General features: G+C 37.6%; 1 protein-coding gene and 1 non-coding gene across 2 annotated transcripts; one reads left to right on the forward strand and one right to left on the reverse strand.

Moving 5' to 3' along the window:
* The first annotated feature begins 17,295 nt into the window (after positions 1-17,295).
* On the forward strand, positions 17,296-17,431 carry LOC138385497 (U4 spliceosomal RNA). Its single transcript, XR_011233734.1, has one exon. It is a non-coding gene; the product is annotated as a U4 spliceosomal RNA (small nuclear RNA).
* Positions 17,432-21,124: 3,693 nt separating this feature from the next.
* On the reverse strand, positions 21,125-22,084 carry LOC138384986 (olfactory receptor 5AP2-like). The gene has a single exon (XM_069470622.1). The coding sequence runs from the start codon at positions 22,082-22,084 to the stop codon at positions 21,125-21,127; it is 960 nt and encodes a 319-aa protein (XP_069326723.1).
* Positions 22,085-22,425: the final 341 nt, after the last annotated feature.

Below are 22,425 nucleotides of genomic sequence, written 5' to 3' on the forward strand. Positions count from 1 at the left end.
TATAGTATGGTAAATATTAGCATAGTCTTTTATTATGATCAAGTATTATGTACTTAATTAATTGTATGTGCTATGCTTTTATGTGACTGACAGCCTAGTAGGATTGTTTCCACCAGCATCATCACAAACACATGAGTAACGAATGCATTGTACTTCTGCCTCAATGTTACAATAGCTATGATGTCACTAGGTGATAGGAATTTTTTGGCTCCATTATAATCTTGTGGGACCATTGTCTTATATGTGGTCCATGGTTGGCTGGAGCATTGTTATGTGGTACATGACTGTATTTTGTTCATTTCTGCAATTATTTGTCCAATAACTATACAGATGCTTGAGCCTAAGTCTATTCCTGTTTTTGAGGAGCTCCAATTCCAGGGATGGGGGCAGTAAACTCTGCCAGGAGGGAGGGCAAGGCTTTACTGACGAGATATTTAGGTTGCTTTGAAAGGATAGTTAGGCTTCTACCAGTTGGAGAAGAAGTGAAGTCATTCAAGTCAGGTAGGATAATGTGCAAAAGTACAGAGGTGTAAAAAGAATATGGTTCACTGGGTACCCAAATAGGCAAGGGGAAGTTTCTCTTTATAGAAACATTTCATCTAATAAATGAGGCAGTGATTGAAATAGAATGTCACCATTTTGCAAACCCTAATGAATGGATCTTAAGCATTGAGCATCAACAGCTGCTAACAGCACAAAAAGAGACATCACCAAGAAGTAGTAGCTGCTAACATAACAAAAAGAGACAGATATCACCTATGAAGTAGTTAAAAAATAAAATCAAGCTTGAGTCTAATCAAGTTTCTAGATCCAACCACTATTTTATAGGAAGTACAGAGGTTGGGGGAAATGTTAAACTACACCATTAGGATGTAATTAGCAAAATAGAGGGAATTAAAAATGACCCAATTACAACAAAAATAAATGGAAGGAGACCTATAGATCAAAAGAAAACCATCAATCTCAAAGCATGGTTGTTATTTGAATCCTGATATAAATAGGAGATACTATGAAATGACTGGAAACTTGAACACTGGATATTTGATGTGACTAAGGGATTACTATTATTATTTTTGGATGTGGTAGAGATATTGCAAGTTATAATTAATTCCTTGTCACTTTGAGAAATGTACTGAAATTTTAGTGGATGTAGATGTTATGATGAGGAAATTTGCTTCTCAGCAGCTTGGGGGATGAATAGATGGGGCTGTAAAGGAAACAAGATTAGCTGTGAGTTGATAATCATTGAAACTGGGTTATGAGTATATCCAGGTTCATTATAGTATTCCATTTGACTTTTACATATATTTGAAATTCCCTGTAATAAAAAATTTAAAAAAATGGCATATCTGGGATCTAATAGCTGCATGTGGCTGAGACACAGGGGCACCCAGGGAGCAGCGGGAAACAGGGCTGGGGAGGGCATAGCGGTGGCGGGGAGGGTGCTCGGATTATGAGGTTCCTTTCCTGCCATACGCAGGCAAATGGGTTTCAAACAACCATGGAGAGACCTGGGGCTCCAAGGGAGGCCTCGGGAGCAACACAAGGATGGAGAGGGGCTGAACAGAGGGGACACTGGGTCACCTACACTTTTAACAAGGACAGCTTTGCTTCCAACTGTTATGAGATTGGGCTTCTGGGTAATATTTCGTTTAAAAAAACAGGATTTTAAGGCTTTAAAGAATTTCTCTGTAGCCATTGAGGGAACAGTTGCCTATTTTAAAGACTGTTACTTGAGCTGTAGTGCAGAAGATCGGAGGTAGGGAAATCAGCTGGGAGGCCAATTCAATATTGCAAATTAATGGTACATGTGTTTTGAGAGGAATTTAGCTAAGGAAGATTTGATCCAGGAGGTAAATATTTTATGATAACATAACGTTTCCCAGGCCACAGTCTTAGGAAGGACAACAAAGGGAGCCTAGAAATAGGCTCACTCCTCATAACAACAAAGCCAGTCCCTCTGAGCACCTGCTGGAGAACAAGCAGGAACCCAGCTCCCTTCTCTCCTATCTGACTCTTGGCGGAGCATCGGAAGAACTCACATCCCCTTTGCTGCTGTCTCAGCATCTTTTTTGGTTAGAGGCTCTAGTCTGTTCTGTGCACCATGACTGATAATGTGGGGAGGTAGGGAATGATGCCAGCTGTTTGGGCTCACAGGGACCCCTTCAGTCAGCACTGCTCCTGCCTCATAGCTGATTTCAATGTGCACCACCACATCTACTTGACAGAACTCTACTTTCTTATAGATGCTTAAACTCCAGACTGTAAAGCCTCAACACTTAAGCATCTTTCCCCCCCCTTTTCTCCAAAACCCTGGAGTCTTGTCCAACTAGGAAAATCCACTGACATTCCTATTAATCTCCCTCAGAGCTGATGTCTCCGCTGACCCCTGTGCCTTTAAAGCGCATGGACACCTATGCACCAAGTTGCTTGTGGCTAATAAAAATAAGCTAGTAACATTCCAGATTTTTAGATGAAAATCATTTTAGGTACATCCTTGCGTGTGTGTATTTTTTTAACCTTGCTCTCTTGCCCTTCTGACTTGATGCTTGAATGAGGCCTCTTTAGTTCTGACCTTTTGTGCTTACTTGAGACAGTTCTTGGCCTTCTTGAATTATGAAACTTCTTGAAAATCTGATGATCATTATGGATCTTCTCCAGAAAATGCACTCACATAGTATTTTGCCTACAATGAGAGTCTCTAAAATTTTAAAGCTATTGCAATTTTAATGCATCAGGAAGACTTGGGGGCAGAGAGTTGCTTGATAAAAATGCAGTATTCCCTGTCCTACCCTAGAATTTCTGGTGGTAGTATCAGCAATTTAAAAAGTCTGCCTGGTAATTTTTAAGTTCACTATAATTTGAGAAATTCTGCTTTAAAGACTCAGCTTATCTTCATAGTCTATCTCATCTTCCTCTCTCAGCCACTTAACTCTGGCTACAGGGATTCAAACTTTGGAGTCCTTGTCCTCATCTAAAAAGAACAACTACTTTCCTCTAGGGCTGAAATGAAGCCTCTTGGAGAAGCTCTAGAATCTGACAGTGGGCCTAGATCTTTACTTCCAGGCATAGTTCTAAATTCAGAGAGCCAAGTTAGGTTCCCAGAGAGCCATGCTTCCTCCCTTCCTTCTATCTCTCATCTGTTCTTTCTGTGCCCATCTTCCCCTAATCCAGACTGGAACTTTCCCTGTTGTGGAAGTGCAGAGTCTTGTGCTTCTGCACGTTTGCCTCGTGTCAGGTTTATTATTCCTGTGAGACAGCCAACAGTCCAGAGTTAGGGCACCTTGTAAGCAGGGTTAGAGGGATATAGAAAAAAAAGGTTTGCAGAGTTACCTGTATCCTAGTAGGTCCAGCTACTTTGATGTTCATAACTGATGACAGAGCAGAAGTCATACTGAGTAACTTCCTTTTAACTGATTCTTTTCACTGGCTATAAAAAGTTTTTTTAATGTAATAATTGAAAACAATTGAGAAAGTGTGAAAAGTCACTTTTTTTTTTTTTCCCCCAAAGCAGAGGATAGATAAGTCAATTATAATCCTGGGTTTTGCCATCCAGAGGCAACCATTATTAATATTTTGGCATCCTTCCATCTAGTGCTTGTCTATTTTTTTAAATCAACATAATAGAGCCTATACAATATATACAACACAGTTACCTGCTTTTCTTGTCTAACATTGTTTTATAACGTTTCCCAATTCTTCAAAACCATATTTTTTTTTTCATGGCTGCATGATATTTAATCAAATGGATATACCATGATTTATTTAACTTTTGCTCAGTTGTTGAATACTTAAGTATAATACCTATGTATATATAGTATTTTAAATATGCTATAATAAACATTTTTGTGCCTAAATCTTTTTCTTCTGGATTCTTTTCTTAGAAGAGGAATTGCTGAGTCAAGATCAATGGGAATGTCTGTCTTACTGCACTTAGAAGTTGCACTGCATATAAAAAATGCTTGAAAGGGTTTGCACATAAGCAAGGTTTTACAATGAAGGTGGGTAGATAGGGTTGAGAGGAGAGGATAAATGGAAACAATTTCTCGCCCCAAGGAGGGAGATCTGTTTCATTCATACTGGAAGCATAACTATTCAATTGTGTGCCGCATCCTCTGAGAGGCTATTCAAGCTTGAGTAATAATTATGACAGAGTTTGGACTCTGAACCCCAACGCACTTTGCCATTGGTGTTCTAAACTCTCCGGAGACTTGCCTCCTTTGTTCTTGTTCTTTCTGCTATGGCTGCTGTTATTTCCCCTCTGGCCCCGGCGCTTTTAAGACTACTGCTGTTATTTTTTCTCCATGCTGTTCCTGTCTCAAAATTGGAATAAAAGTTTCTCTTGGTAAGTAGTATCTGAACCCTCCTCTCCTAACACGCCCCCTCTCCCAGCCTCCCTCCACCCCCATTCAAGGGTGGCTTTACTCTTTGAATGTCTCACAGTATTTCCATCATTAAGCGAAACTGCATATGATCTCAAAGGAAATAGAATCATTTTAAGGTTCACTGCAGAAATCAGGGACATAGGAAGCTAAGGATAAGGATAAACTTGTGTGGTGAGATCAGTTGTAATTCAAAATATTAAATACACTAGCACAGAAATAGGTCCTACTATACCCAAGACCATGATAAAACATCACAAATCAATGCCAGAAGGGAAGAAAAGTCAATAGATAGTGTTGGGATGATAGGGTTAACAAATAGGAGAAAATTGTTTTTTAGATTTTTTTTCCCCCTCATACACCACATTTATTTAAATTCAAAAAGGTAACATTTAACAAGGAAAAACCTGAATGTTAAATCTGGGAGAGAAGAACTTGCAAACTTTAAAAAAAATAATTAATGGACTATTTTTTGGAGCAGTCACAGAAAAATTAAGTGGCCAATACAGAATTCCTATATATATATATATCCCCCACCCCTCAAGTTTTCCTTACTATTAACATCTTGTATTCATGTAGTACATTTGTTACAATTGATGAGCTAATATTGATACATTACTATTAACTAATGCCCAGAGTATACATTAGGATTCACTCTGTTGTACATTTTATGGGTTTTGAAAAATGTATAGAGACCTGTATCCACCACTGTAGTCTCATACAGAATCCAGCGTCCCTCAGTATCCACGGGGCATTGGTTCCAGGACCCCTGCTGATACCAAAATCCATGGATGCTCAAATTTCTTATATAAAATGGTGTAGTATTTGCATATAATCTATGCACATCCTCTCATATACTTTAGATCAATACCTAATTTATTGTAGCAATAAAAAAATACCTAGATGCTGTGTAAATAATTGCTATACTATACAATAAGAAAACAACCCAATTAGAAATGGGCAAATGATTTTAATTTTAAATTTGTATTTTTTTAATTGTTGTTATTTTTAATTTTTTTCCCCAAATATTTTTCATCCACAGTTGGTTGCATTTGTTGATGCTGAACCTGTGGATACAGAGGGCTGATTGCAGTTTCACTGCTCTAAAAATCTCCTGCTTTCCAGCTATTCATTCTTTCCTCCCTCCCGTCCCCCAACTCACTGATAGCCACTGGTCTTTTTTACTGTTCCTAAAGTTTTATCTTTTCTAGAATGTCATATAGTTTGAGTCATACACTATGTAGCCTTTTCTGATTGGTTTATTTCACTTAACAATATGCATTTAAGTTTCCTCCCTGTCATTTTGTGCTGTGATAGCTCATGTCTTTTTATCACTGCATAATATTCCACTATATGGATGTACCACTAGATAAACAAAACCAGAACATCTTGGTTGCTTCCAAGTTTTAGCAATTCTGAAAAAAACTGCTGTAAACATTTATGTGCAGTTTTTTGTGTGGACATAAGTTTTCAACTCATTTGGGTAAAACCAAAGACCATAACTGGTGAATCATATATAAGTCTATGTTTAGCTTTGTAATCTAAACTGCCTTTCAAAATGTCTATACCATTTTGTATTTCCACCAGCAATGAATGAGAATTCCTGTTGCTTCACATCCTTGCCAGCGTTGGTGTTATTATTTGATGTTTTGGATTTTAGCCATTCTAGTAGATGTGTAGTGGTATCTTGTTTTCTCTCTCTTTGATTTGCAATTCTCTAATTATGTATGATATTGAACATCTTTTCATATGTTTAGTTGTCATCTGTATATCTTCTTTGGTAAGATGTCTTCAGATCTTTTGCCCATTTTTAAAATTGGAGTTTTGTTTTCTTATTGTTGAATGTCAAGAGTTCTTCACATATTCTGGATACCAATCTTTTATCAAATAATTATTTTGCAAATATTTTCTTCCAGTCTAGGCTTGTATTTTCATTTTTTTTTAACTTATAAATTTTTTTTTTTTTTTTTTTTGAGACAGAGTCTCACTCTGTTGCCCAGGCTAGAGTGAGTGCCGTGGCGTCAGCCTAGTTCACAGCAACCTCAAACTCCTGAGCTCAAGCGATCCTACTGTCTCAGCCTCCCGAGTAGCTGGGACTACAGGCATGCGCCACCATGCCCGGCTAATTTTTTTTTTTCTATATATATTTTTAGCTGTCCATATAATTTCTTTCTATTTTTAGTAGAGGTGGGGTCTCGCTCTTGCTCAGGCTGGTCTCAAACTCCTGAGCTCAAACGATCCACCCACCTCGGCCTCCCAGAGTGCTAGGATTACAGGCGTGAGCCACCGCGCCCGGCCAACTTATAAATTTTTAAATGATAGAATAAATTAAGAAGGAAAAGATAGATTAGACTATACAGACATTTAAAAGTTATCTACATAAATAGCCAAAATAAAATGAGGTATTTAAAAAAACAAAATATTTGCAGCAAATATGATAAATCATTAAATATGTTCATTGTATGAAAAGCCTCATATATAGCCAGAAGACTTGAACAGATAAATCCTAAAAGGCTATAGAAAAAATAAATATATGGAAAACTGTTTACTCTTGCCAGTAATAAAATGAATGCAAATGTAAACAACAATAAAGTACTCCCATTTTTTGGGCTTATCAAATTAGCCAAAAATTTATAATGTGTTGACAAAGGTATTCATATATTGCCTAATGGTGTCTAAATTGGTAATTTGCTGACTTATCAAGGTCTTTTAATATGTCAGCAAATGGAACATTGTTGTTAGGAATGCAAACTTTGGAGTCGTGAAAACTTGATCATAAATTTTGACTTTGTCCTTATTCTTAATGTGGGGACAATAATGCTGCCTGTCTCACAGGGTTGTGGTGAGGTTTAAATGACAGACAATCTGTAAAGCACTTGGACAAGTACCTGACACCTGGTGGGAGCTCAATACATATTAATTTTTGTTATTAGTAGTATTTTTTTGTAGTGACAGTGGTAGGAGGAGGCATTCCCAGTGCCCTTCAAATCCCAGTACACAATCACCTACTCAGAAGGGAAGTGAACATTATACTAAGATTTACTGCATTCTAACTGTATGCCGGAAACTGTAGCAGAAACCTTTTCATACCTTATCTCACTTAGGTGACACACCATTCTAGGAGGTTGATGCCGATGTCTTTACTGTAGGGACGATGAAACTGAGACAGAGAGGACAGACTTGTCAAGTCCACACAGTAAGTGGCAGAGCTGAATTTCCAACTCAGTTCTGCCTGATGTCAGTGCTTTTTCTTACTTATTTAGTTACTTTTTTTAATGAGTGGGAAATTAAAACAACAAAGAAGTAAATAAGGCATCAAAGTCTTCCCTTTTCCCTCTCTGCCCCACTCCTGTTTTTATTTTTACAGAAAAATATTTGCTGTTAAGAGTTTCATTCAGAACCCCTGCTCTGTATATATGGGCATAAAGAGAGATACCACTACATACACAGTTCCCTCCCTCCCTTCCTTCCTTTTCTTTTTTAAACAAATAGTGATGATTCTGTGTGTATTGTCCTGCAACTTAATATAATTTGAACATCTGCCCCTATCAATCCCTGTGCACAGTATTCTGTTATATGGCCCCACTAAATTTATTTAATCTTTCCCCTATTGATGGACATTTTGGTTGTGTGAAATTTTTGCTCTTTCAAATAATGTTTCATTGAAAATTATTTCACCTGTATCTCTGCATATGTGTGGAAGAAGCTCAGTATAGATTTCCAAAATTGGAATTGTTTGATCAAACAAAGCTCCTTACATTATATCATGCTGGATTTTGGTCCTGCTTTGATCACATGGCAGTGATGTAAAGGAAACATGGTTAGCATGTATGATTCTTACCAGAAAAGTCTAATAACAACCCTAGGCTTATTCTGTCCAACTTCCACAATATTCTGGAAAAGCTGTGCCTATTCCAAAGGCAGAGAAGGGGGAGTCCTATCATAAGTTAGGGAAAATGGGAATGGTAGTAGTACTTTGTCAGGCTCCTTTAGCTTCTTTGAATGAACATCATTCTGAGTTGTTCTTTAAAACTTCTTGCTTACATCTTGACAATGAGGCTATTTTTTCTCAGTTGTGGTAAGTTCTATGGGGTCATACTTCTACTTTTATCCTCTGTGACTGCCTTGGATTATTAGCATCTATTGAGGGATGCAGAGCTTGTTTGGTGGGTCTAGCCTGGAATCTGGGAGTATGATTATGCCACATACATTAACAGGTCTCAGATATTTGCTGTATTTTTATCCACTTGACACTGTCGTGTTGCTGATCCAACCACTAACATGAATTGAGCTGCATGTATCTGCCTCTGGTAGCTAATGATGTGCTGAGAAGAGAAATAAGAAACCTGCAGAGAAATTATAGAGATAATTATAGAGAGCTTCAGGCATGGACAATTCTGGAAACTTTAAAATCACAGGGAAAAGCTTTGTGAGAGATAGGCATCAAGAATGGAGAGATGGACATCAGGATGGGTAGGTATTTGGAAGGAAATGAAAATAAATGTGATACTTTATGTAATGCTCTAGTATTACTTAGTACAACTAGTAATATTTTAGTAATATATATATGATACTCTTGTAATGCATTTGACAGTTTATAACTTTTTCATTCTATGATTTGTGGACTTAGAAACTACATATGACATGGAATGTTCAAAAAATTATGTGGGGTTCCACTTCTGGAACATCCATGTGAGGAGTGTTAAATAGAAATAGAGCTGGATACTAGGTAAAGGCGGTAAAGACAGATTTTATTCAGTACTGTTGCAGTAAGAATAAGCAACTTCAGTATAAAACTGAGCTCAATTCTGAATACAACAAGGACATATGGGGACTTACAGTCAAGGAGCAGAGTGAGGGGTTGAAGATGGAAAGTTAATTTGCCTAAAGCAGGGATATCACCCAAAGAGAAGTCACCCACTCTCTCCACCCCGCTATCCCCCAGTTCTGGAACTGTGGCTCTGATACTTTGCCTAGGGGGAGAGGCAGGCTCTAAAGAGAGAACTCTAAAGTTCTCCCTTAAGGAACAGACTTTATTGAAATAGAAGGTAGGGAACTTCAAGCCTAAGGGTGCTCTCAAAAGCAATCGTGGTTTTGTTAGGGAGATACTAAGAGGAGCCTGGTAGCTTCATGAGAGACACAAGCTAAGCCATGGACCAACTGGTTTTAGTGGAGAGAATCAGAAAAAGGACAGCTAAAAAGAGAGCCCTCCTGGAGACAGAACAAACCTCAAACATCAATCTTTAAAACTACTCCTGCAAAGGAGTCCTAATTTAATTGGATCAGCTGTGGAGCAATCTATGTCACCGGGCATTATCATAAATAATAGAGCAATTAGCTGGCAATTAACAAAGCCTTAGATCTGGGAGTGATAAAGGGAAGAGACAGTAGAAGAGAGCCTTGCTAAAGTAACATCACTGACATCCTAGGGTGATTGTGTACATGCCCAACGCTGCATCCTCTGAGGAGCAACATCAGAGGCTTCACAGTATGAAGGAAATAGATTTTATTAAATAGTCCAGCCAGTCAATACACAAATAGGCAAACAACAACAAGCACTAGAGACAGAGGGAGGGGACTGGTATCCAGAGTTTCTGCAATATATTATCGGAAGTGTTCAGTTTCAACAGAAATTATGCAACATTCAGAGAAAAAGGAAAGTGTGACCCATGTACAGTATCAAAAGCAGCCAGTAGAAACTGTCTCTGAGAGGGACAGATGTCAGAATTAACAAAGACTTCAAAGTAGCCATTATCAAAGAACTAAAGGAAACCATGCTTAAAAAAGTAAAAGAAGATATGATGATAATGTTTTATTATCTGGAGAACATAAAGACGTAGAAGTTATAAAAAAGTATCAGATGGAATTTGTGGAATTGAAAAATTCAATAACTAATTTAAACAAACCCACTAGATAGACTCAATAGTAGATTTGAACTGGCAGAAGAAAGAACTGAACTCGAAGACAGATCAATAGAGATTACGAAATCCAATGAGCAAAGAGAAAAAAAGAATGAAGAAAAACAGAGCTTCAGAGAAATCTATTGTGGCTATAATGATATTAGACAAAATAGATTTTAAAAAATGTTACTAGAAATAAAGGGCACATTTTTATAATAAAAGGGCCAATCTATCAGGAAGACATAACAATTATATATATACCTGACAACAGAGTCCCAAAATACATGGCACAAAAACTGACAGAAATGAAGGGAGAGTTAGACAATTTGATAGTAGTCATTGGAGACTTCAGTACTTCACTTTTTGTACTAGATAGGACAAGTAGAAGATCCACAGGAAATAGAAGATTTGAGCACTATAATCTTAACAGACACTCTGTCCAAGAGTAGCAGAATATAAATTTTTCTCAAGTTCACATGGAACATTCTCCAAGATAGACCATATGGTAGACCATAAAACAAACCTCAATAAATTTAAAAGGATTGAAATTACTCAAAATATGTTCTTCAATCACAGTAGCATCTGCTGTATGTGGAGCTGAAAAACAAACAAACAAAAAATCACAATAGCATGAGATGAGAAATCAATAACTGAAAGAAATTTTTGAAATTCACAAATACATGGAAGCTAATACATTCAATAACTAATGTGTCAAAGAAGAAATATAATAAATTGGAAAATCCATTAAGATGAATAAAAATGAAGAAAAATATAACTAAACTTATTGGATATATGACTAAAGTACTACCTAAAGGGAACTTTCTAGCTATAAACACCTATTTATAAAAGAAGAATGATCTCAAATCAATAACCTGACCTTTCGCTTTAAGACGTTTAAGGAAAAGGAAGCTCAAATCAAACCTAAAGCAAGCAGAAGAAAGGGAATAACAAAGTTTAGAGTGGAAATCAATGAAGTAGAGGACAGAAAAACAATAGAGAAAAAAAAATCAAGAAACCCAAAATTTAGTTCCTTGAAAAGATCAACAAAATCAACAAACATTTTAACTAGACTGGCCCAGGAAAAAAGAGAGAAGACTCATATTGCTAAACGCAGAAATGAAAGAGGGGACATCACTACTGACATAATAAAATGAAAGGATTATAAAGTAATACTATGAACAATAGTGTGACAATGAATTAGATCATTTAGATGACATTTATATTCCTAGAAAGACACAAACTACCAGAAGTAACTCAAGAAGAAATAGAAAGTTTGAAAACGGCCTTGTCTTTCTGGTTCTTCCAGAAGTCGGGAAAAGCTGGGTTGAGAGGGCGGAAAAAAAAAAAGTTTGAATAGATCTTTCTCAAGTAAAGAGATTGAATAAATCAAAAACTGCCTACAAAGAAAATTTCAGGACTAGATTGCTTCTCTGGTTAAATCCTTCCCCACACCCTTCAAACCTTTGTTGTTTGATTCTCTGCTAAACTCTAGCAAATATTAAGGAAGAATTAATAACAATATTCACAAACTCTTCCAAAAAAATAAATCAAGAGCGAACACTTTTCAACTCATTCTGTGAGGTCACTATTGCCCTGATACAAAACCAGACAAAGAAAATAAAACTACAGTTCAATATCTTTTATGAATATAGACCCCTGGATCCTCAACAAAATACTAGCAAACAGAATGCAGCAATATATAAAAAAGATTGTACATCATGAGCAAATTGACCTTATCTCAGCAATATAAGATTGGTTTAACATTGAAAAATCAACCAATAGAAGAAGAAAACCAAAAAATAATAGATGCATCCCAGTAAATGCAAAAAAAAAAAACAAAAAAAATTGTGAGACTCCAACACATTTTTATGATAAGAACACTCAACAAACTAAGAATAGAAGAGAATTTCCTCAACGTGATAAAGGGCATCTACAAAAAGCCTACAGCTAACATCACACTTAATGGAGAGAGACTAATTTTTTTCACCCTTAAATCAGAAACAGAAAGAGAGTGTCTGCTCTCACCACTTCTACTGTATTTGAGTTTGTATTCAGGGCAATTAGGCAAAACAACCAAACAAACAAAACAGAAACCAGGTTGAAAAGGGAAAAGTAAAACTACCTCTATTCACAGGGAACATAATCTTTTTTTTTTTTTTTTTTTTTTTGAGACAGAGTCTTGCTCTGTTGCCCGGGCTGGAGTGAGTGCCATGGCGTCAGCCTAGCTCACAGCAACCTCAAACTCCTGGGCTCAAGCGATCCTTCTGCCTCAGCCTCCCAAGTAGCTGGGACTACAGGCATGTGCCACCATGCCCGGCTCATTTTTTTCTATATATATTTTTAGTTGTCCATATACTTTCTTTCTATTTTTAGTAGAGACGGGGTCTCGCTCTTGCTCAGGCTGGTCTCAAACTCCTGACCTCCAGCGATCCACCCGCCTCGGCCTCCCAGAGTGCTAGGATTACAGGCGTGAGCCACCACGCCGGGCCAGGGAACATAATCTTAAATACAGAAAATCCTAAGGAATCCACTAAAAAAACTGTTAGAACTAATAAACAAGCTCAGCAAGTTTGCAGGATACAGAATATACAGAAATCAATTGTATTGTATTTCTACCATTAAATTGTGTACTTATACTTTAAATAGGTGAATTGTATGCCATGTGAATTATATCTCAATAAAGTTGTTAGTAATCAATTGTATTTCAGCTGGTCCAAGTGCAGTGGTGTTTACAATTAATTGATCACAACCAGTTACAGATTTCTTTGTTCCTTCTCCACTCTTACTGGTTCACCTGACTAGCCAAAAGAAAAAAAATAAACAAAAAAGAAAAACAAATCAGTGGTATTTCTATACGCTTACAATGACCATTCTGAAAATAAAATTTTTAAAACTTCAATTTATGGTAGTGTCAAAAATACTTAGGAGTAAATTTAATAAAAGTAGCACAAAATTTAGTCTCTGAAAACTACAAAGCATTGTTGAAAGAAAAGACAATGTAAATAAATTGCAAGACATCCCATGTGCATGAGTAGAAAGGTTTAATATTTTAAAGATGGCAATACTCCCCAAATTGATCTACAGGTTCAACATGGTCCCTATCAAAATTCAAGCTGGCTTCTTGACAGAAATGAAGAAGCTGATCCTAAAATCATATGGAAATTGCAAAGACCCAGAATAGCCAAAATAATCTTGCAAAAGACTAACAAAATTGTAGGACTCATGCTACTCAATTTCAAAACTTACTACATAGCACTTGGGAGGCCGAGGCGGGCAGATCGTTTGAGCTCAGGAGTTCGAAACCAGCCTGAGCAAGAGTGAGACCCTGTCTCTACAAAAAAATAGAAGAATTATCTTGACAACTAAAAATATATAGAAAAAATCAGCCGGGCATGGTGGCGCATGCCTGTAGTCCCAGCTACTCAGGAGACTGAGGCAGAAGGATTGCTTGAGCACAGGAGTTTGAGGTTGCTGTGAGCTAGGCTGATACCATGGCACTCTAGCCAGGGTGAAAGAGCGGGACTCTGCCTCAAAAAACAAAACAAAACAAAACAAAAACAAACAAAAAAACCAAAAACTTACTACAAAACTATAGTAATCAAGACAGTGTGAAATTGACATAAGAATGGACATATAGCTTAATGGAATAGAATTGAGAGTATAAAAATAAACCCATACATTTATGGACAATTGATTTTTGACATGGAGAGAGAATAGTTTCTTCAACAAAGGATGCTGAGACAAACAGATACCCACATGTACCTCACACTACATATAAACATTAACTCAAAACGGATCAAAGATCTAAATGTAAGAGCTAAAACTATAAAACTGTTAGAAAAAAAACACAAGAGGTAAATCTCCACGACAGATTTGGTAATGGATTTTTAGATATGACACCAAAAGCATGAGCAATAAAAAATAGAAGTCTTAGCTCAAGCTGCTGTAACAAAATACCATAGACTGGGTGGCTTAAACAACAGAAATTTATTGTCTCCTAGTTCTGAAGGCTAGAAACTTGAGATCAGGGTACCAGTGTGGTTAGGTTTTCATGAGGGCTCTCTTCCTGGCTGAAGACAGCTACTTTTTCACTGTGTCCTTATATGGAGGGCGAGAGAGCAAGAACTCTCTGCTGCTTCTTATAAAGGTACTGATTCCATCATGAGGACCTCACTCTCATGACCTCCTCTAAACCTAATTATCTCCCAAAGGCCCCATCTCCAAATACCATTACATCAGGGGTTAAGGCTTCAACATAGGAATTTTGAGGGGGGACACAATTTAGTCCATAGCAATAGATAAATTGGACTTCATCAAAATTAAAAACTTTTGGGCATCAAAGGACATTACCAAAAGAATGAAAAGACAACTTATGGAATCAGAAATATTTGAAAATCATATCTTTGTTAGAGGACTTGTATCTAGAATATATAAAGAACTTATATAACTCAATAATAAAAAGACAACCCAATTAATATGGGCACAGTATCTGAATAGACATTTTTTCTAAAGAAGATACAGAAATGGCCAGTAAGCACATGAAAAGGTACTTGAGATTTTTAGTCATCAGGAATATGCAAATCAAAACCATGCTAAGATACCACTTCATATCCATTAGGATATTTATAATAACAAAGGACAGATTATAACAAGTGTTGGTGAGGATGTGGGGAAATTGAAACCATGATACACTGCTATTGGGGATGTGAAATGATGTAGCTACTTTGGAAAACAGTATGACAGTTCCTCATAAAATTAAACATAGAGTTTGCCTATGGCCCAGCAATTCCACTCCTAGATATAAAGAAAAGTGAAGTGAAAATATATGTTCCTACAAAAACTTGTACATGAATGTTCATAGCAGCATTATTCATAATAGCCAAAGGTGGAAACGATCTCAATGTCTATTAACTGATAAATGGATAAGTAAAATGTAGTATGTCCATACAGTGGAATATCATTGAGCCATAAAAAGGAATGAGGTATTGATACAAGCTACCACATGGATGAATCTTGAAAACATTTTGCTATATTATCACATAGAGGATTAAAAATAAAAAATTTAAACTATTTTGCTAAGTGAAAGAAGCCAATCCCAAACACCTATTTTATGATTCCATTCATATGACATGTTCAGAATAGGCAAATCTATTGAGACAGAAAGTAGATTCGTGATTGCCAAGGACTGACAGGTATAGGGGGATTAGAGGATGATGGCTAATGGGTACATGAAAATATTCCTTTTTGGGGTAATGAAAATGTTCTAAAATTGATTGTGGTGATGGTTGCACAGCTCTATAAATATGCTAAAAATCATTGAATTGTACACTTCATATGGGTGAAATTGTAGGATATGTGAATTGTATCTTAATAAAGCTGTTACAAATATGGTTATAATTGTTTATATTTAAGAGGTGTTAAGATAAATGAAGGTGAACAAAAATCAATGAATCAAAATACAGGTAATTATTTATACAATCTGAAGAGAAACCAGAGTATAGAATACAGGTGATTATTAACTTTTGTATGACTGTCATTTTCATATATTATACATAAACACTTCTATACTTCTTTTCTATACCAAATTTTGACTTTCTTATTTCAGTAGACAAAAAGCTATTTCAAGTTACATTATGGTCCTGCTGTCTGCCAGCCAATAGTTTTATTTTAGCAGTATTGCCATCTAAATATGGCAATGTTTGTGCACTTACTTGAGCATTTTATTGCATATTTGCCCTTATTTATAAAAGAATAGTAGAATATGGAAAAGTAAAGTGCTGATGTTAATGATTTTACAATTGAGACAAAGGAAGATATTATTTAGTATGCCAAAAACAGTAAATTTGAGTCTTATTGAATTGAAGCACATCTGACAACTGTGTTCAATTATAAAGGAAAACAACAAAACTTACAACACATGTAGAAAATATTCCAAATATATTGGCAAAGTTTATGGCTAAAAAGTAAGGTGTAGTGATGAAGCAAATGTGTGGATCTTTACAATTATGTGTAAGAGAATATTGTTTTGATATACCAACTTTTTTTTTTTTTTCCCCCAGTAGTCCTTCCATATTCAACTTGACCTCTTGGCAGCCATGCCTCAGGGTAGGGTTGTTGTAGCATAGTGCAGATACCAAAGAAATCAGTCTCTGGCCTTTGAGGTTTAAACTATGTTTTGGAAACTCAAGGCAGAGATAAAACCTTTGTGATTAAAATGTTTTTGAACTTCAAAAGCTAGAACCATCAATAACCCAGGGAATAAACTCAAGCCTTAACCACAGGCATATGATCACAGAATATCTGATCAGTTAGAGCCAGTTTTTCCAGTGCCTTCCTTTCTCTTAAAGACTAGATAAGAATTCCCTAGGCTCCTAAAGTGAAGACAGAGGAGAAGTGAGCTTTGAGTCTGGTGAGTCCTGAGGGAGTAGTCCAGTGGCCCACTCCCTAGAGCTTCTGCACCTCTCGAAGTATAGGTTGCATTGAGAAGAAACGGCTGTGTGGCAGGGCCAGGTGAGAGGGCTGCGACAACCTTCCCATCAACTTGGTGTGCCATGGGAGAATGGACAGATGTGTTCAGTGTCCTCTGAGAGGGAAGCTAGAGAAGCTAGGGAGCCTAGAGAAGCTTTCCTTTTGGAACATGGAGTCATAACTATGATCTTCATGGTTTGGCCACTGGAAACCAAAGGGAAATAAGGATGTAAATGCCAGCATAAGTGGACCAGAGGACCAGGCACTACCTCTTTCTGTCCCACCCTTACTCCTTGGTGCTCTATGAGCCCTGAGAAAGGGAATGTACCAAATATCATTTCAACTAAACTAAATGAAGAAGGATTTTGAGTTGTGAAGTTATACCAGAAAATTAAATTTGACTGTCAATATTTAAAGTACAATGTTTTTAATAGTTTAGATATTCTTTATATAGTATTCTGATGTAAAATCAAATTAAGCATTTAGAGCATGTTTGAGACTTCATGATGTTTTCTTTAGGTTTCTGGATTAAATCCCCCTCCCTTAGCTTTGTGCAGTGGCAGTATCATAGCCAATGAGGTTTATCCAAGGTGAAATTATTGCTAATTGAAAACTAAATCCCCTTCCCTTCCTCTCTTCTTTCGCCTTCTCCCACCAAATAAAATATTTAACTATAAAGTTCAAATTTTAGCCATTCCACTTTCCAAAACATTCATCAGGAAAGCATTATGTATTATTAAAGGCAGAGATTGTCTGAATAAGAAAATAACTTTTCTAATCACCCTCTCCCTCTTGAAATATCTAAATAAAAATGAACAAGCCACTGAAGCTTCTAATAGTTTATCTATTTTTGTTGTGGACTTTGGTCCATCCAGTTGCACCATGACCATTAGAAATGGATAAATTCAGGCTGAGTGCAGTAGCTCACAGCTGTAATCCTAGCACTCTGGGAGGGTGGGGTGAGAGGATTGCTTGAGCCCAGGAGTTGGAGGTTGCAGTGAGCTATGATAATACCACTGCAATCTACCCAGAGCAACAGAGCGAGACTAGGAAGGAAGGAAGGAAGGAAAAGAGAAAGAAAGAAATGGATAAATTCATTGGAATCAGTTCATTTACTGCCTTGGGGCAAAGGCATGAGGCATGGTGTAGTGAAAATAGCATGGGATTTGAGTGTAAATATCTGGATTTGGTTTTAGTTCTTTGTCATCTTTGTGGTCTTCATCTTTGTCTTTGTCTTCATATATATTTAAAAATATTTTAAAACATAATTAAAGCTATATATTTAAAAATAAGTGACAGATTGAGTCATATGGATCAGTGCTTCTCAGATGTTAATGTTCACACAAATCACCTGGGGATCTTGTTAAAATGCAGATTCTGATCCAGTAGGTCTGCGGTGAGGCCCCAGATTCTATTATTACGTTGCTTAAAAGCTCTCAGGTGATGACAGTTCTACTGGCCCAAGGAAAATAGCATGTAGATGCTTGTTCATTCATTTATTGAACAGTTTTTTATTTAGTGCCTGTGGTGTGCCAGGCATTGCTCTAGACATGGGGGCTACAGCAGTGAATGGGGCAGGATAATAATTTATCATTCTTCAGATTGAAACTGTCAATATTTGTTCAACATCTATATAGTCGAGGTGGATAGCAAATGATAGTTGCTCTATTATCCTCTATTAATTAAATTGTACAGTACAGTCACATCATATGTGCATTTAACTTTTGCTTTTCCCCCCCCAACTTTCATATTTTTAAAGTGCTTTTTTTGGTGTGTTTTTTAACATTCTCTCTTCAGGAATGTTTGTGTTTGTGTGTGTACCACTTCTTGGGTAATACGTCACAGGGTTTAGCCTTGGATAAAATCTCTCTTAGTAAATATCACTGTGATATCTGTTATTTAGTTTTAGAACTCAGGGTAGCTGTGAACTCTAACTTCAGGCAACCATCAACTAACTGGTCTCAGAGTTAGTTTTTATGCTTGTAGCGAGTGGCACCACACAACTTGGGTGTGTAATTCAAAAATTACTCAACAGAGATAGGTCAGACCAGGCAAGGAATGTTTTAAAATTTTCACGCAAGGAAATGGTCCACCTCAATTATGTAGAAACATGAGTTAACCAGCATTTTATTTCTGATTTATGCAAGTGATGTTTTAGTATCCCTTACAAATGACAGCTTAACCAAGTGTCCAGTTGGCCAGTTATAGACAAAGCTATGGGTTTGCTAAATCTTATTTCTTTTTCCTCTCCCTGGTGAAAAAGAAGACTATATTTCCAGTCTCCTTTGCTGCTATGTTGAGCCTGTAAGACTGGTTTTAGGGCAATGACACATAGGTTGAATGATATGAACCAACCTCAGGCCAAGTCCTTAAAAACACTCTATGTGACTTTGACCATTTCTGCCATCATCAAGATCTTGGAGCATCCAGAGTGACATGGTGGCATTGCAAGATGAAAGGGGCTCAGATACAGAGTCACTGGCTGGGTAAGTTTCCCTGGACAGTCACCTTATGTGTCTCAAATTCAGCGTAGGTGAAAACCTTTGTGGTATGAAGATACTGACGTTTTGGGGGTTTATTTATTACTGTAGCGTAAACTGTCTGCCTGATATGTGTTCTGTTAATCCACCTGGGGCCTACGTGTCAATATTTTTCCAGATGAATGAATCAGGTTAATTTTTACTAATTCTGTTTATCACAGTGTCCTAGTCCTGACCGCAATTGCAGGCATGTACTAAAAACTTAGTTGATAAGTTAAGAGAAGGTGGAGCATAGGAGGAATTTGGTAAATATTTGCTGAATGAAAGAAGACAAAAGTGAGAAATTTTCACACTCAGCTTCCTGGAAAGGATTTTAAAAATTATTCATTTTTAGAATAAAGTATCAAAATCAAACATGCTCATTAAAAAATTTTGGAAAATGTTTGAGAAAAACAGGAAAACATTTTTCCCATTGTGCTATCCTTCTAACACAACCTTCATTTACATTTTTGTGTGTTTTTCCACTACTCATTTTTGTTAGTGTTGTGATTGCATTCTAGATGTTTTGGCCTGCTGTTTTTCATATTATTACATAGTCTTCATGAGCATAATTAAAAAGAAAAATTTTTTTTCAGAGGTGGGGTCTTGCTGTGTTGCCCAGGATAGAGGGTAGTGGCCTGATCATAGCTCACTGCAGCCTTAAACTCCTGGCCTCAAGTGATACTCTGCCTCAGCCTCCCAAAGTGTTGGGATTACAGGCGTGAGCTACTACGCCTGGCCTACAAGCATAGTATTTAATGACTGCAGCATCATCCATCTAGGGGATGAATCATTGAATCCCTTTTCTCTTTTGAACGTTTAGGTTGTTTTCAATTTTTTGTTTTCACACATGATACTGTGATAGACTTGCTTGTATAGCAAGATTTCCTGTATTTAGAATAATTTTCTTAAGTTATATCTGGAAAAAAAGCTTTGAAATAATCAAAAAATCACAGGCTGAAGGCAATTTAGTTCAGATTAGGACTTTGCGTTAGTTTAAGAGCATGCTTTCCAATCCAATGTTCAACCCTGAATTAGGTCTTCAAGTTCAGTTTCTTCATTAATGTGATTCTCTAAAACATATGTACTCACCATATGACATGTATATTTAAAGATACTCAGGATAAATATAAAAAAAAATTTGAATCAGTCTCCCGAAGCATAGTATCTAAAATAATGCTGTAACTGCCCAATCACACACACACACCCTTGAGAATTATGAGACAGGCACATACATCTGGCTAGGATACAGATGTACAAGGAAAGATCTCTCTGAATCCTGATGCTATACTGGGACAGCTCAGCACACTGCAGTTGCAATAAGAAATAAAGACATCTCTATCCTGTTTATCTTTCTTTTTGTAACAGGAAAAAAGAACTGAGCCAATTATTGCCCACTCCCAACTCACTAAATCAGTGGCAAAACAGAAATGATTGTGTTGTGCCTTGTCTGATGTTTCTTGGAAGTTATGATGAGCTGCCAATAGATACTTAAGTTGTGGCTGTGGTGTATTTGAAAGATCTCTGGTCTCGATGTGAAAGCCCTGATGTCAAATACTCATTCTCTCACTAACTGTATGACTAGGTAATTGACTTATTTTTTCTGAGTCATGTATCCTTCATTTGTAAAATGGGATCATTGTAACAATGGCTGTCTCACAATGTGGTGGTGAGAATTCAATATCATAGTGAATAAGAGGATGCTTTGTTAACTGTAATGCTTTGTACAAAGTATATTTGCTGTTTCTACTTTATTTCTTCTACCTCCATCAAAACCAGGGCTGGTCTTGGTTAGGTCATTTCATAATGTGATTTGGAAGATGCTGTGTCTTTCTCTGCAACAACCTTGCGGTGCTCAGCAGGGAAAGATGTTGATCTGGAGCTTCCTCTGCAGGGCGCCCTTCACCTCCTTGTTGCGGAGGCTATAGATAAAGGGGTTGAGCATGGGAATTATGATGGTGTAGAAGACGGACACTATTTGGTTATTGGTATTGTTAGTGGATCTTTGGGGTTGGACATAGGTGAAAACTACAGTGCCATAGAAAATAGCAATGGCCAGGAAGTGGGAGGCACATGTGGAGAGGGCCTTTTTCCGCCCAGCTGCTGAGCGCATCTTCCCAATGGCCACCAAGACCAAGCTGTAAGAGGTGAGGATGACTGCAGCAGGCAAGAGGGTGACCAGAGCAGAGAAGACGTAGAGGATCACTCCTGCTGTGGCTGTGTTGGCACAGGCCAGGTGGAGAAGGGGTTGTATGTCACAGAAGTAGTGTTTTACCTTGTTGGGTCCACAGAAAGGCAGGGCAAAGACATTCCCAGTCTCGATAGCGGTGTTGGCTCCACCGAAGGCATAGGAAACAGCCACCAGCTGGAGACAGGTCCCCTTGGTCATGATAGAACCATAATGAAGGGGTTGGCAGATGGCCATGAAGCGGTCATAGGCCATGGAGGCCAGCAGGAAGCTCTCAGCTGTCGCATGCATTACAAAAAAGGTCATCTGGACCACACAGCCCTTGAAAGAGATGGACTTGTCAGAGGCCAGAAGGTCGACCAGGAGCTTGGGTGTGATCACGGAAGAGTAACAAACGTCAAGGAAGGAGAGGACACTGAGGAAGAAATACATGGGGCTATGGAGACGGGTGTCTAGGAAGATGAGTGCCATCATTCCCAGGTTGCCCACCACTGTGATGGCATAGATGAGCAGGAAGCCTCCAAAGAGAAGCTCCTGGAGGTCTGGATAATTGGAGAATCCCAGCAAGATGAACTTGGTAACTGGGGTGTGGTTGCCGCTGGTGAGGGCTAGTTCTCCAGGTGTCATCTGCAGAGGTGACAATTGATAATCACTCAAGCAGTGTTACTAGAGCATGTCCATCCCTGTGCAAGGACGATGAGGGAGAACACCAAGCAAGTATGAGGCTCCTTTTACAAGACGCTAATGGGAAGCATCGCGCCATAGCGGAAAGCACATGGGCTGTGAAGCCAAACAGACCTGAGTCTTAATTCTGACTGTGGCACTATATTTGTATATTTTTGGATAAGCTGTATCTAAGAGCCTTAGTTTCCTCATCTGTGAAATGAAGAAAATATGCCTGCTTCTCAGGGCTGCTGTGTGGCCAGAACTGAAAAATGAATGTAAACTATCTGCATGACTAGGACATG

Source organism: Eulemur rufifrons, chromosome 6, assembly GCF_041146395.1.
Source record: "Eulemur rufifrons isolate Redbay chromosome 6, OSU_ERuf_1, whole genome shotgun sequence".
In the NCBI taxonomy this organism is placed as follows: Eukaryota; Metazoa; Chordata; class Mammalia; order Primates; family Lemuridae; genus Eulemur; species Eulemur rufifrons.

Coding starts and splice junctions, on each gene's coding strand:
- LOC138384986 (XM_069470622.1), bottom strand. CDS start 22,084: ATGACACCTGGAGAACTAGCCCTCACCAGCGGCAACCACACCCCAGTT.